The 17106-nt window shown below is 42.1% G+C and overlaps 1 protein-coding gene across 1 annotated transcript in view; it reads left to right on the forward strand.

The window, feature by feature from the left end:
• The window catches only part of C5H8orf34 (chromosome 5 C8orf34 homolog), a 363446-nt gene that overhangs the window by 114622 nt on the left and 231718 nt on the right, over positions 1 to 17106 (forward strand). The window contains exon 3 of the mRNA XM_040354371.1: positions 5583 to 5714. Within this exon, the coding sequence (XP_040210305.1) occupies positions 5583 to 5714 (132 nt within the window). The remainder of the gene's footprint in view (positions 1 to 5582; positions 5715 to 17106) is intronic.

The following is a 17106-nucleotide window of genomic DNA, read 5'->3' on the forward strand; positions in this document are numbered from 1 at the left end:
GGGAAGGCAGTGGGTCGGCAGGCCCGGGAGGGTACTTCCTGGGGCATGTTATTTACTTCCCCTGCCGGGGAGTCCGTGGGTCGGCAGTCCTGGGAAGGTACTGCCTGGGGCATGTTATGTACTTCCCCTGCCGGGGAGTCAGAGGGTCGGCAGTCCTGGGAGGGTACTGCCTGGGGCATGTTATTTACTTCCCCTGTCGGGGAGTCAATGGGTCGGCAGTCCTGGGAGGGTACTGCCTGGGGCATGTTAATTACTTCCCCTGCCGGGGAGACGGAGGCCACATTAATGTGACGGCGCATACGGGACGCCATGCCCTACTCAGGGGCGTTATATCCTTGCCGGGAGATCCGGACATAGGGGTGCATGTGGGTTGGAGCAACCGATGCCCTGGTAGTCTGGACGGACCTACCGACCAGCTCAGAAACCAGTGCAGCACTGAGGTAGGTAGGGCCTTCCAGGGCTGCGTCCACCACTTCAGTGGCACCAGTAGGGAGTAAAGGATCTGTCGCCAGCCACAGGAGAGGAGTCAGCTGTCTGCGGACAGCACGGCCGTGCAGCACAGGAAGATACGGAAGTTATGTACTATAACTTGTATAGTAATTTCTATAATTCATTCAATTATTGTTGTAATTTGTTTATTTATATATATATATATATATATATATATATATATATATGTGTATTTATTCAATTATATATAAAGTATAGTTTAATAGTTTATATTTAAAAAAAATTTTTTTAATATATATTTATATATTTATTTATTTATTCAATCATATAGATTGTATAAATTATTTATTTATAGACATTTATGTTCATTGATTTATTTATATTTATTTAATAAGTCAATAATTTATTCATTCGTATAATTATTAAAATTTATTATTTATTTACATCTATTAATATATTCATTATATGTAGAATAGACTACAGGGGAATAAATTCCCAGAACAAGAACTGATGTTTAATGTGACTGAAGGTGAAGGAGTGACAGAAGCAGGGGAGGGGAGGAATTCCCCACCAGCTAGGTGTGAGTGACAGAAGTTAGATGAGGGGAGATATTCCCCACCACAAAGGGAGCTAGACGTGAGGCTCGGGGCCGTAGTCTCGCGAGACTACGGCCTAACGTGATTCGCATAGATCAGTGAGATCTACACAGAGTTCCAACCATACAGCCGCCCGCACCCTGGCGTGGCGGCGATGGGGAGAGACGGCCTAGCACACGGAGGATGGGGTCCCCAGGACAGGTCTGCAGCAATGGCGCCGTCGATTCGCGACCATAGCGCGATTGGTGCAGGGAGATCCTCACCGCCACGCCCCCCTCAGAGATAGAAGAAGGGAGGTAGGAAAAAAGGCGCCGAGATGTTAAAATGGCGCCGTCCTACCTCCAGTCAGAAAACGAGCAGTGTGCAGAGCGCACCGGGGGGAAACAAAAGAAGCAAAGCAGCGGTATATTGTAAAATAAACAAATAAAGAAGCCCAATGACTGTAAGATGTACACATCAGAGGAAACCGCGTTCTCTACAAAACGGGTGGCATAGATAGCAAAGTGGGAAAAGCATACAGCAAAAACTAAACGTTTATCATTTTTAGAAATATCAGTTGTGCTTCATAAGACAGAAGGTTGATAGAACAACACACAGATGAAGGTCTGAGGGGATCAGAGGGTATATACAGATACAGGTGGAAGTTGAAGGGAATAGCGGAGGAGGGAAAAACCTCCTTAGCTGTAATAAAAGCCGGGGTGGGAGGGGGGGGGGATCCCCAGCACCCTGTGGAAAGACGATGTGACATTAGGATCTACACAAATTAAAAAAGGCTGCTGATAACCAAATAACAAGCAAGCCTACATAAAAATTATAAACATAGAGTAATGTACTTATCTGAGTTCTGGCTATGAGCAGAAAGAAAGAGGAATAGGTTACCTCAGACAGTCCCTTATATAGGCTACGGTCTGGGAGGGGCTACACTGGCCCAGGGACTGCTGGGAAGGGTAGTTCTTTGAATTTTTTTTAAGTTACAATAAATGTTTACTGTATTTCTGCTATGGGCATTATTAAAGAAAGATAATGCATAAGATATGAGCCTCCTGTCTGATGTATAATTGAATATTATGATGCAATCACCAAAAAGATGTCTCACCAGCAATCACAAACACATTGACTAGTAGAATTCAGTAGTAAGCCAAAAGATTGTGTACCAACATTTACAAAGTGTAAGCAGTATGTCTGTACGATGGATTGAAATTCAGACGGTTTGGCTGTACCTGTTCGACAGAAGTCGAACTTCTGTTGAATTGTAATGTTGCAAAACTTTTGTCAATTAGCATCTGCAACCAATCAGCCGATGCTCAGTGTATTCTGACTGCGAAGAGTGTCGCTGTCAGAATACAATGTTTTGGAAGAGGGATTCCTCCATCCATCTTGCTTCTGTGTATTGAGGAATCTGTTAATTTTTTTTCCGGTGAACATAAAACAAAAAAAAACATCTATGGCCAGCAAATCCCAGGGTTTTTTGGGTCACATACATTTTAGGGTTTGGTTTACTAAAGGCAAATAGGTTGTTCATTTTGAAAGGAAAGTTGCATTTTGCATGGGAATTTTTCCCAGAGCTTAGTGAATGTGAAGTTTGCAAAGAGAACCCAAGCACGTGCAAGGAATATAAACAGAAAATAAAACGGCATATTGGCTTGCAAATGATTGTATGATGGTGGTCATCAAAGTTTTACCTTATTCACTAAGGTCTATGTCAAATTCCCTTGCAAAATATCTAAGCATTAGGAAAGGGCATTTTAAAAGTGTAAAACTAAAGGAACACTTTCATTATTTGAGAATTACAAAGAGTACAAAAAATGCTGTTAGAAGGAAATTAGGTTGGGAAAAATTCAAACTGTACAACAGTAAAAATTAGGGCTGTTAAATTTAGCGTACCTGCACAGGCCCATTATAGGTATCTTCAGGTTGCTCATGCCTACAGGTGTAAATTTTGGGGCCAACCAGTGGAATTGGTATACTCTGAACTTGAATCCACCCTCTGGGTGAAAGACTTGGAGAAACCCACGTCTCAGATCTATGGATCCCTGTTGGTTGCTGCCAGCCCTGAGCTGTCCTCCCTCCGCAGGCAATGGGTGGGGGATATACCGGGGCTGGATGAGGACGACTGGGGGGATATTTGGGACTTTCCCTTCTCCCCTCTGGTCTCAGCAAGGGATAAATTAGTACATTACAAAATTGTGCATAGGGCTCACTACACACCTCACAGGTTGCACCAGATGTCGCGGGCACATTCTCTGGAGTGCTGGCGTTGTTCCTGCCGACAGGGTGACTTTTTCCACATTTTTGGGGTCTGTCCGGCAATCAAACTTTATTGGAAAGAAGTTCTCCAGGTGATCAATAGGGTCACTGGGACTTGTGTTCCCTATGATCCTAAATATTGTCTGTTGGGGCTGGTGGAACAAATGTCAGTGATTAGAGCCAGGAAGATACTCATATCCCTGTTACTATATTATGCTTGTAAGGCCATTACGATGACCTGGAAACAATTGTTGCCTTATAAAAATTGTATGTCTAATCGCCATTAGCAACTGGGAATAATTGTACATAGATATAATATACGATAATGATAAGATGTATAGTGTGTAAAGGAAGGATTCCAGGAACGGGTTAAACTAGACTCAGAGTCTAGTTTGTAAAATATCTATTCAACACCCTCCGTTTGATATGCATGAAGGCAAATGGATAATGTTGCAAGAGACGGCCAGTCCACCTCACCTTTTTGATATACAAACAACCCAGGAAGAGAGATAACAGCGGGAGGCTAGATTACACGGAGACACTGTGAATGACTCTTCCTGTACATGAATGGCCATTGAAGGGATGTTAATGGAACCATGAGTTAATTAACTTGTCTTCAAATCTATTTCATCCCTAAATTTAAGGTGGGAGGAAGCTGTGACCATATTAGGAAAGGATACTAATATCCAATCAGAGTGGGCCCCAGGGATTTAAATTTAAGGTGGGAGGAAGCTGTGACCATATTAGGAAAGGATACTAATATCCAATCAGAGTGGGCCCCAGGGATATAAATTAAGACATTTCAGTCTAGTTATTAGAAGGAGAAATTAGAACAGATCCTGGGCCCAGGGAAAAAACGTTCTGAAGGTAATATCAAGGAATCTTCTCCTCACGCACTTACCATATCTTTGTCATAATTTGTTAGGTGTGATATTTTTGTGTGATGTACTTACTTTATATTTGCAAACTAACTTTTACTCCCTTAGTTTAAATACTGTAACTGTATGCAGTGTATTAGATAGCTAATATCTTTTCTCGAAATAAATGTGTTATGTTAAACCTTTCGCTCTGGACAATAGAACTCTCTTATTTTAACCATATATCATATATGTGAGTTATTAAATCTTAAATATACAATTACCAAAGGTAACACAATCGTCTCCCCCTTCTGTCAGATTCTGGAAAAGCCTAGTAAATGCTAGTTTGCCCTTGTATAGGGCCACCTACTCGGGCAGGGGATGCCCACAAAAATTTAAGAAGGTATGGAACTGTTGGCTAGATGATAACGCCACGGTAAATGATCCAGTAGCAAATGCCTAGATAGATAATGTGCAGTTTGTTAGCTATTGACCCAACTATTTTCATGCTGCACTCTTTTGTCAATACCAATTTGAGCACAGATTATCCTGAAGTTACCCTCTCCCCAACATTGGGGCTATAGTATAAGTTAAGTTAGGTTGTTTAAGATGTGTGTTGTGCCCTGTTGCGGGATGTTGTCACGACCGAGGTACTGCCCCTGCATGGGCAACTGTTCGGCCCCTGCGTGGGCTAGTTTTGTATGTCAATATAAATTTCAATAAAAAAGATTTTGCAAAAAAAAAAAAAAAAATTAGGGCTGTTACTGATCAAAATTTTTCTGTTCGATTAATCGTTTTTTTTTTTTTTTAAATCGATTAATAGACTAATTTCGATTAATTATAACGAACATACAGATCCAACCACTTTTTTTCTAAACCACATGACTTGGGGCAACTTCAAGTCAGATACCAGGTCGCCCCTGTGTGAACCGGCTCTCACTATTACTGCTCCCCAAACTTCAAATATACTGATGATACAATGGTGTCCTCATTCAATAAAAACAAAACATATACAACAAAAAAATATGATTTAAAATAAACAATTTTGAGCCATCACACGTATCCCCAAAACCACAGTTCCCATGAAACCAGCCCAGTGAGGTTTTCATACTCACAATACAACCGTATTCACAGCTGTGGTGTTATCCTCTTTTCCTCTACATTCACCACTGTGCAGCAAAAAAATAATTGAAATGGACTCTTGGCACAATAATTTGACCCCTTGATGTTAAGTGGGTCATATAATTCAAAATGTAATACTATAAGGAGCAAAGGATCAGGGCTACTCTGTGCAAAACCATTGCAAAGAGCAGGTAAGTATTGCATGTTTTTTTTTTTTTTAAATGATGGGTTTACAATCACTTTAAGGGAATTTGCCATGGCCCAAATATCATACATTCTTATCTAAAACTAAATGTATTTCTTTTCACAGAATATAAAGGAACTAGAAGAGATTTTAGAGGCTATGATAAACCCTGGCAAGCGAATGCAAAGAAACCGAAAAAATCTAAAAGTGACCTTGCGGTCTCCAATATTTCACCACCATCACCGGAATCTAAATCATGTAAGTAGACTATTGCAGTCAAACAGTTCTTTATTACCTTTCTTTTAAGAAGACTTATTTACTAATTGAAAATAATAATTTACTCGGCAGTTAAAAAAAATTACAGTTCTTGCCCTCAAGCCTGCAGTGTCCATTGAAAAAGTCCCATTCTAGTAGATAGTGCTCTTGTTGTGGGCTGAATGATGGGTATTGTCATTTAACTTGTGGAGGGTGCATCATAATGCTGGCCTGGGGTCACAGTACTGCCACATACAATGCATCTTTATGCAGAGCAACTCTCTGTGCTAAATTAAGGGTCACCTACCACCACACAACTAGAGCAGAAGATGAACGTCCCATGATGTCCATGGCCATGATGGCCAACTGGCCAGAAGACATCTGGAATTGAGATATATATTTGCGGAATTTTTAAAAGATATTTGGGGGTTTCATGTAGAGTGGTGGGAGGATGATAACAGGCTTTAAAGATAGTTTAATTTCACTGCTACTGAAATTTGAATTAAAAAAGTTTTTGGTACTCTATATTCCAGGAAGTAATTTGCTCCAATGTGTATTTTAAATTTTGTAACTCATTATTGAAAAAAAAATAAAGGGTAAATACTTAATCAGACAAAAGATCTCCTAAAGATGGCAGTTTGTACATCTAACTATCTGACAATTGTTTAATATGATAATTTGACCCTGTTGGTTGAGCATGCATGCTTCTGAACAATCATCATCACATCACCACACATACTTACTGTTTAAGGCTTTCATGCTCACACACTGTGAAAATACCTCTGACACCAGCTTCATCTTGAAGGAATAACTTCAGCTGACTGTAAAACTTAATTTCGCCCAATTTAGTTCCATGCAGCTGGAAAGGGGATGTTTTCTACAATCACAGGTACCTATAGACCGGCTGCTGTTGCATTATTCAACCAGAATTAGCTAGATTATATAAAACATCTTTTGTCTATGGTTACTCTACAAGTATTGACAAGAGGTTCTGTGATCAAATAAAAATTTTCAGGAGGTTTGTATGTCCGTGTGAGCTAAAGTGACTCTTCACAGCAATGTCTCTGTGACTCAGAGTAAGTTGTGGTTGCATAGCATAGTCTCTATAAGACCTTATAACGTAGAGTCCGGCTGAGAATATCTACTCAAGTTCACAGCTACTTGCAGTTATTCTCATAAACACCATCCCTCTCAGTGTAGGCCAGGGCAACACAGGTGAACAGATGGAGGGATCCAAGGACAAAAGGCCACCCCGCTTGACCTGTAAAATTTGGGGAGGTGTTCCCCGTGGTATTCTGGTCTTATGGAGAAGCTGCATACTATTGCCTAACTACCCACAAGACAGTTCTGACTACGAAGGACCTCTCATCTGGCTGCAGATCACTTGCTCAGCTACCTCTGCCTCATCAGGTGGGACCTCTCTGAGCTGCTAAGGAAAGGAAGTTGAAGAATTTACACTTTTTGGACATATTTATAAACCCAGGCAGTTATGGAAAATAAAATTAAAGGGGCCTGCATCTGTATCCGATCATAATGAATAAATGGGCACTCTGCTACAAATACACTTAGTGGTTGTAAAGAAAAAATGTTTATTTAAAAAAAATAACAAACATGTCACCTCATACTTACCTGCTCTGTGTAGTGGTTTTGCCCAGAGCAGCCCCGATCCTCCTCTTCTCGGGTCCCATGCTGGTGCTATGGGCCTCTCCCCCTTGTCTAGTGCACCCATAGCAAGCCTCATGCGTGCTCGCTCCTGAGCCAGCTCTCTGTGTCCATAACTGGCTGTGATTGACAGCAGCATGAGCCAATGGTTCCTGCTGCTGCATCTCAGCCAATCAGGATAGCCTCTGGTGGCGCGCACATTGCTGGATCAAGATCGGGCTTAGGTAAGTATTAGGGAGGGCTGAAGGGGTAGCTGCACCCTGAAGGTTTTTTTACCTTTGTGCATGAAATGCATTACAGCCGCTTTATTTGACCCTATTGAATGGTCTTTTTAGTTGGAATTAAAAAACAACAAAAACACTGGCGTTAAACAATGGTAGTGTAAATAAGAATAGTTAAAACTTCAGGAGGTTACCAATCTCTCCTTGGAGGGTGTATGTGGGAGAGACCAGAGCTGCAAGAAAAAATCGTACCTGGAAGTACCAATGAGACATAAGAAAACAATAAAATGAGCGCTCATGGCTCTCAAAACATTCACTATGTACCAAAAAAGTGTAAAATAAGTTAATTTATTGATGGGTCCAATCTAAACATTGAAAAATATTAAAAGTAATAATAGTCCATGTGTGTAGAAATGGTACATATAATGGACTACAATGTACAGTCAGCAAATAACCACCATAGAACTAAAAGGGTTAAGATTTCCGGAACTCAGAGAGCAGCTCCTCAGGTGGAAGAAAAACACACAGTACCTTGGGACTAGACGTATGCGATCGGTGGTGGAGAGGAAGGTGACCGGATCCTCAATTACAAACCGCTCTGGCCGAGACTTGTCACACGGCTTGCGGCTCTCAGAGGGCAGTGATGGGGAGATCCTCAAGCGCAGACAGCGAAAAGACAGCGACAAACAAAATATATATATATATATATATATATATATATATATATATATATATATATATATATATTGATGGATACAAAGGACGAAAGGGAAGACTATAAAATTTGCATAAGCAATTATAAGAATCTATATAAAACTACATGTTTCAATCTCCTCGTTTAACCCTTTCGGGGCCAGAGAATGGAACATAAAAATCCAGAAGACTTCCCTTTTGCATAGAAGGGAGAATCTTTCATTAGATGTTAAAGTTCCTTTAGAAATATGTTCGATTACAAATCCTTCCAAGCATTTAATGTCCCTATTGTGTGTATGATTAAAATGTCGTGGCACACTGTGTTCAATGCAGCCTTTCTTAATGAGTCGGCGATGATCACCGACTCGAGCACATAGTGCCCGTATAGTGCGACCCACGTAAAGTAGCCCGCATGGGCACTGCAAAACATAAACAACAAAGTCAGTCGAGCATGTAATAAATTGTTTAATCGTATACACTTTACCTGAACTCATACTAATCTTATCTGTACCGTGTGTAATAAACTGACAGGTCAGACACACTCTTTTCTTGCATTGAAAGATACCCGTTCTGTCGTTAAAATAAGACCTAATGTCTAATGGAGATCCTAAAGATTTTTTCTGTACTTTACTGGGAGCCAATATATTTTTGATAGTTCTTATCTGTGGAGTGGCTGGTAATACTAGAGCCAATCTCTGATCAAGATGCAAGATGTTGCAATGCTTCTTAATTATGTTCGATACTGATTTGTACCTATCATTCTAAGTGGAAATAAACCTTATGGTATGAACATTATTCATTTGTTTCTTTACCACTTTCTTTTTTGGGTAAGGGCCCACATAAGAAGAAAATGCCTCATTGATTACCGTAGTTCACAAGGGTACCCTTTCTCTTCAAACTTTTTTAGCATTAGGCCACTTTGTTCAACATAATCCTCATTCCTTGTACAGTTTTTTTCTATGTCTATTAAATTGGCCTTTTGGGATGTTTTGTTTCCAAGTAGGATGATGGCAACTTTTATAGTGAAGATAAGAATTTTCAGTTGGAATGACAAACTTAAAACCAGTAGTAGCAGGAAGCATATTCTCCTGTGTCTGTTTTTGATTTGGTATGCAAGGTGGTAAATCAGAGAGGTTCTAAGTTAGACTGAAAGGAACCAAAAAGCTCTTCAATATCCTGAAACGAGGAATAAATCTGTTCTTTTTAAAAATAAGTGAGACATACAAATACCTTATGTTTTAAGAAGACTCTACTGTGTTCAGGGTGGTAAATATAACCAATACCACCATTCTTATTATGTAGATAAACTCAAGCCTTCTGTTTTTTCTTCAGTTTTCCAACAACCATTTCTTTCACACTTGAGTCTTTTATAATACTGTGATATATATATATATATATATATATATATATATATATATATATATATATATATATATATATATATATATATATATATATATATATATATATATATATATATATAATGACAGCTGTGTGTTATTTATTTTGGGAGTATGGAACAGATATGTGATAAAAAGCTGACGCTTCTAATCTTCTACACAATGAGGGATTGCTGTTTCTTCTGATTCTGCATACAATTCTAAATCTGACAAGCCCATCAAGGAAAGTGTCAGTTTCAGATTCTGAAGTTATTCATTATGATAGCATGTGAAAAAAAATTTATGATGTGTAGTACATCACTCCAGTGCCTTGCTTGTCACCTGAAAATGGCATTTTGTATTCACAATTTCCTAATAGCAATGTTTGTGTGGAATAATATAGAGCATTATACTGCCTGATTTAAGTGTTAAATTAGGACAGCTCTGGCAAAACCACCAAACATAACACATATATACATAGATACTGTTGTGGCCATATAGAGAAGGAAGCAAAACCACACATTTCTGCAACTCCTCTCACAGCTCTCTCACGAGTAAATGTCAAAATTTATCATTGCAATTAATTTACTGCCCAACTGCCCACTGTAAACTCTCATTCATATGGCCAAGCTTAAGTTCTTTAGCTCCAAATATGTTTACGCTGCTTTCAAATTCTAGCTGAGAATTATAATAAAGTCACGCTCAAAAGTTTGCATACCCTGTCAGAAATTGTGAAATGTTGGCATTAATATTGAAAATATGACTGATCATGTAAAAAAACTGTCATTTATTTAAGAATAGCAATCACATATTAACCACTTAAGGACTGCCTAACGCCGATATACATCGGCAGAATGGCACGGCTGGGCACAGGCACGTTGCCCTTTAAGTGTCCAGCCGTGTGTCGCGCGTGCTGGCTCGCGACCCGGTCCGAAGCTCCGTGACCGCGGAACCCGCAAACCCGATCGCCGCCGGTGTCCCGCGATTAGGTCACAGGAGCTGAAGAACATGCGGAGGTGTGTGTAAACACACCTTCCCCGTTCTTCTCTGTGGCAGTGTCACTGATCGTCTGTTCCCTGTTATAGGGAACGACGATCAGTGACGTCACACGTCCAGCCACGCCCCCCTACAGTAAGAATCACTCCCTTAGGGTACACTTAACCCCTCAGCGCCCCCTAGTGGTTAACCCCTTCACTGCCATTGTCATTTTCACAGTATTCAGTGCATTTTTATAGCACTTTTCGCTGTGAAAATGACAATGGTCCCCAAAATGTGTCAATAGTGTCCGATGTGTCCTCCATAATGTCGAAGTCACAAAAAAAATCGCTGTTCGCCGCCATTACTAGTAAAAAAATTATTAATAAAAATGCCATAAAACTATCCCCTATTTTGAAAACGCTCTAACTTTTGCACAAACAACACAATAAACGCCTATTGCGTTTTATTTTTTTTTACCAAAAATAAGTAGAAGAATATGTATCGGCCGAAACTGAGGAAATAAAATGTTTTTTTTATATATTTTTTGGGGATATTTATTATAGCAAAAAGTAAAAAATATTGCATTTTTAAAAAAAATTGTCACTCTATTTTTGTTTATAGCGCAAAAAATAAAAACTGCAGACACTATTTATTGTACCGCTCTCCAGACCTTCACCAACAAACTGCCTCCTGCTAGAGCCAAAAATGTTGATTTATCGTCCAGAGCACCTGCTGTCATGTTTCTGCAGTTCCTATGTTTTTGTACAGAGTTGAGTTGCTTAGCCTTGTTTCCACATTGGAGGTATGGCTTTTTGTTCCAAAATTCTTCCATGAATACCACTTCTGACCAGACTTCTTTGGACAATAGATGGTGTACCTGGGTCCCACTGGTTTCCGCCAGTTCTGTGCCAGTGGCATTGCTGGACATCTTCTGATGTTGAAGGAAAGTAAGAATGATGTGTCTTTCGTCTGCTGCATTAAGTTTCCTTGGCCTATAACTGTGTGTATTGTCCTCAACATTGCCTGACCAATAGTGTCCTCACTGCTGAGAACTACAGACAGATACATATCCATCATGCCATACCATCAGGGAGGCGTATGACCGCAAACTAATTCTGCAGCAGGACAAGGACCTGAAACATACGGCCAATGTCATTAATAACTATGTTCAGTGTAAAGAAAAAAAAAGTTCTTGAAGTGATGGTTTAACCCCCACAGAGCTCTGATCTCAACATCATTGAGTCTGTCTGGGGTTACATGAAGAGACAGAAAGATTTGAGCATCCACAGAAGATCTGTGGTTAGTTAGAAGAATTGATGCTGGTTTGAAGCCAAAGGGTAGTCGCACCAAATATTGATTTGATTTAGATTTGTCTTCTGTTTGTTCACTTTGCATTTTGTAAATTGCTAAAAATAAAAAAATGATATGTATATTATGGAAAGCAATCTTACTTTACAGCATTTATACACCTGTCCAAAACTTTTGCACAGTACTGCATATACAATATATAAGCCTTCAGTAAGCTTGTGTACCACTACGGCCGCGTACAGACGAGCATACATGTACGATGAAACCGGTCCGCCGGACCGTTTTCACCGTACATGTCTGCCCGGGGATTTCTGTATGGTGGCTGTACTCACCATCATACAGAAATCCGCGCGTAAACAATACGCGGGGCGTGGCCGCGCCGTCGCCGCGACGACCCTGCCAGTTCAATGCTTCCACGCATGCGTCGAAGTCATTCGACGCATGCGAGGGATGGCGGGCGCTCGGACATGTACGGTAGGTCTGTACAAACGACCGAACATGTCTGAGGGGACAGGATTCCAGCGGGCTGTTTTAAAACAAGTCCGGAAATATTTGCCCGCTGGGAAAAGGCCCGGCGGGCAAATGTATGCTGGAATCCTGTCCGCTCGGGCCTACACATGACTGAACATGTCTGCTGAAACTGGTCCGCAGACCAGTTTCAGCAGACATGTTCGGTCGTGTGTATGGGGCCTACCGGTAAGCGCTAAAGCTAAGCATCTCCCAGTGACTCAGGTTATATTGCAGTATTTGCCCTTTTTTTAAAAAAACCTTCCTGTCTGTGAAATGCTGAAGTTAGGTTTCAGTTACAGTTTTGATATAAGGTTATAAGGTTTTCCATTTTATAGCAATTTTATTAATCAGTTTGGTGCCATTTTTGCACATAAAAAAAATGCTATAAATCTTTGTGTTGCTTGTAGGTCTTAACTCATTGCAAGGCACAGACTTGTTGGCATCATCTGTACTGCAATCAGTGACAGAGCTTTGTCTTGATCACAGCCTGTCACTTAGTGAAATTCCCCCCAGTTGGCACGTATGGGATACTTCCAGTAACTTAATTAGCTATTCAGTGAAGTGGTTCACACTAGGATTATCATGTTGCTGATGATGGAAATCATTAATATATTTATAGGAGAGAGCTGGTTGATGTAACAGTAGCAATACCCAGATAGCGTGTATTGATGCAGAATGAGGCTGCATGTACAAAAAGGATATATTACCTTTAAATGGATATAATAATAATAATAGCCTATCTGTTCAGTAATTTAGTTTTTCTGCCAAGGTTCCTGTATTACACTGGCCCACCCAGGTTCCTTTTGTCAGTAATCTAGGGATCTGAGAATCCCCTTTTACCTACCTGTTTGTGATGCAGAAAAAAGATGATTGAATACATCCATTGTCATCTTCTTTCTGCCTTTCACAAACAGAAAGCCTGATGCATCAAAAGCTCGGTACCAAAAAGGTTTGCACAGTAACCTCTTTGTTCTACACAAATAAGATTACCTTAAATTACTTTGTTAGCAAATTTAAAACAAAATATAGATCTCATCAATTCTTATTGCTGTTTAGTACACACAATGGGCCAAATTCTCAAAAGAGATACGCGGACTTAACTAAAGTTTTCTAAATTTACACGGCGCGTATCTTTGCGCCCGATCTTCAAAACGAGTTAAGCCTAGATTTCCGGATTTTCAGTCCTACCTAAAATAGTTACACCTGCGCATCCCCGAGCGCAAATTACGCTAGTCTCGCCGCTGTTTTTGATAGGCAAAGATGCAAATGAGGGAGTTAGGGCGATTCTCAAAATTAAGTGTGTGCGGCGTATTTTCCGCCCTGTGCGCACCTGTTAGTTTCCCTGTCTAAATTTCCACATTATAAAAGCAGCCCTAATTTTACACATGCCGTGGAAGGGTTTGCTGTAGGTAGAGTGACTAGAGCTATAGTTGTGAAGGATCTGTCTGGAAAAATGCCTGGGGCATCAATGATTCTGACGGCACTTGCCACCTTACAGGCACAAAGGAGGAGGAGGGCACAGAGGAGGAGGATGAGGGCACAGGAGAGAGTTTATCGGCCACGGCGTGATCTTTTTCAAATGCCAGATTTTGAGGTGTATGGCAACTACAGGTTTGATAGGGAAGCCATCCTGGAGATCACCCAACTACTTCAGGAGGATCTTATCACCCCAACCAGACGCTCCCATGCCCTGACACCTCTACATAAAGTGATGGCAACCCTCCATTTTTTATCCAGTGGCTCATTCCAGCGTGCATCTGGAGGTCTGGCTGGGATGGTGCAGTCGACAATGAGCCGATGTGTCCATCAGGTGGTCCCTGCCATACTGCGGCGCATGACCAACCAATTTGTGAAGCCCACCCAGGAGGAGCAGCGTCTGCAAGCCATGACTGACTTTTACAGCATTGCTGGCTTCCCAAGGACCATCGGGGCGATAGACTGCACCCATGTGGCACTACAGCCCCCCCATGAAACTGAACACCTGTTCAGAAACAGAAAAGGGTGGCATTCCATCAACGTCCAGATGATTGTAGATGCCCATGGCCTCATCTGGCACGTTTGTGCCAAGTTTCCAGGGTCGTGCCACGACAGTTTCATTCTCCGGCAGACCAAGATCTACCAAGACTTGGAGATGAACGTTTATGGAGACAGCTGGCTGATTGGTGAGTGACATTGGTGTCAGGTATGCCCCCCCCATGATGCAGACATCACAAGGGGCACATGCATGACTAATATCCTCCTGTCTTTTCCCTTACAGGTGACTCTGGATATGCGTTGGGACCCCATCTCATGACCCCTTTTAGGAACCCCCAAACACCCAGAGAACGGAAATTCAACGAGGTGCACATCCAGACCCGGTCAATAGTAGAGCGGACATTTGGCCTTCTCAAGTCCAGATTCAGATGCCTTGACAAGACTGGGGGTACACTCTTGTATTCCCCAGACTTTGTCTGTCAAATTATTGGGGCATGTTGCATCCTCCATAAGTTTGCTCTGAGAAGGGGCCTGCATGTTGAGATATGTCCTGACCTAACCCCCCACCCAGGCAATCCCCCCCCCCCCAAACACCTCTACCTGGTCTGCTGAGGGCCAGGCAATAAGGAGGCAACTGGCTGAAGGCATCTTTGCCCAGTAAATGGACCTTAATTATCTTTATTTTTTTGCTTTGCCAACAAAAAATCACAGAGATTATGTGACCTTTAAACATTTACTTTGCACATAAAATGCACATTACTTATATGACAATGAGAATGTCTTTTTTGATACAAAACGCACATTAATTATCTCACAATGAGAATGCATGAATGCACGCCACTGTGGTCCCTAGCACAGACACATCACATGCACATCGAATTGGATTGGATTGGTACTTGGGAGCAGTAACGCCCCGCCACGGCTCCAATTATGTCACTGTGCATTCATACACCATTCAGGAACCTGGGATGACTTCTCCCTGGTCCTGGGGATCCCTACTCCACCAAAACTGAGGGTGACACCCTTATGTTATCAGGAATGCCACCCCCCCACATTCACACATCATTCACACACATAAACCAAATCATAAGTACAGTATAAAAAAAAAAAAAAAAAAAATCAAAAGTACCCCTGCAACTTACTGATGCCGAGTGCTCCTTCTGGGCTGACCACGGGCACGGCCACGGCCGACTGGGGGATCTTCACGGGGGGGGGGGGTCTGTGCAGGGGAGGGAGTATCTTCACGGGGGGGGTCTGTGCAGGGGAAGAAGGAGCCTCCCCTGGTGTCTGTCCTCCTGCTGGCCTGCCCTCCAAGGCCACGGCTATCCTTGTCAGACAGGCAGTCATGTCAGCCGTATTAGCCTGGCCAGCCCGGGTATTGGCCTGCACAGCCTGGGTGAGGGCAGTCACCTCCTGGGCCACGCCTGTTGTGACGTTCTTCAGGTCCCACAAACACGTGATGACCCCCACTGAGTTGGTGGCCACGTCACCCAGTGACTCCCTCATTAAACCCAGGCTGTGCTCCACCTTGCTCATAGATTTTTTAATTTCACCCAGACTGTGGGTCTGCCGGGCATTGTCCCTCAACAGACTGACCGGCAGACGCACAAACCCCCCCTGGTTTCCGGGGTCGGCCTCCTACTTGCCCCTGAGGCTTGTGGCCTTGGAGGAGGGGTTAGAGTGACCCATGGGTGCTGCTGCATGTTGGAGGAGGGTTGAGAGGGGCCACCCATGATGGTGGCCTGACTGCTGGGCGCCTCTGGGGTACCCTCAGGGGATGACTCAAAGGTCATATCTTGGCCCATCAGGATTTGCTGGCCAATATCAATATTCTCATCTTCCTCCCCCTCATCCTCCTCCCACTCAACATCCAAATTAGGGGAGCTGTGGGTGGAAACACTGGGCCACTGCCCATTCCTCCTCACTCATCCTGACTGGGCAGGGTCCCCCTCCTCCAGTGCCCCTGGTATGGGCATGCAGCGTTGCCAGCTTGTTCCGGGACACGCTCTTCAAATCATTGATTTGTTTTTGAACTCCAGCGATGGTCCTGGTCTCCCCCCCCCCCCGCCGCATTGATCTGATCGGTGATCTTTTTAAGGATCTCCTTCGTCCTAGCCGGGGTGGTGTTGTGGCTCTCAGGGCCATGGAGAAAACGCCCATATTTTATGACGCCCTGAGCAAGAATATGCTTCTCTGCCACTGTAAAATTTAGCTTCCTGCGCTTGGTGGCCATGACAGACAACACCCAGCAACAGGAAACTCACCCAAAAAACAATCAACAATACACACACAACAAAAAAAAAAAAAACAAGCAAAAAAAAAAAACACAGACAGCTACTATAAATTCAAAAACAAACAGGCAAAAAAGGGAAACAAAAAACAATCACACACCAAAAAAGAAACACTTATCAAAAACAAACAGGCAAACAATCAAAAAAAATAACAAATTCTCAAAAACAAACACCAACTATACTCTACAACTCCTCAACAACTTTTCTCACAAACAAATCTTACCAACAAACACTGACAAACGTTCAAAGCAGAAGCAACTTGCTTTAGGAAGGGAACACAGGGAAATACTTTTGCAAGGAAAGTGTGTTTGACTGGGGCTATTTAGACACAGGGCGATCCTCAAACTAAGTACGCTTGGCCTTTTACCTATCTCACTGA

The sequence above is a fragment of the Rana temporaria genome, chromosome 5, assembly GCF_905171775.1.
Source record: "Rana temporaria chromosome 5, aRanTem1.1, whole genome shotgun sequence".
In the NCBI taxonomy this organism is placed as follows: Eukaryota; Metazoa; Chordata; class Amphibia; order Anura; family Ranidae; genus Rana; species Rana temporaria.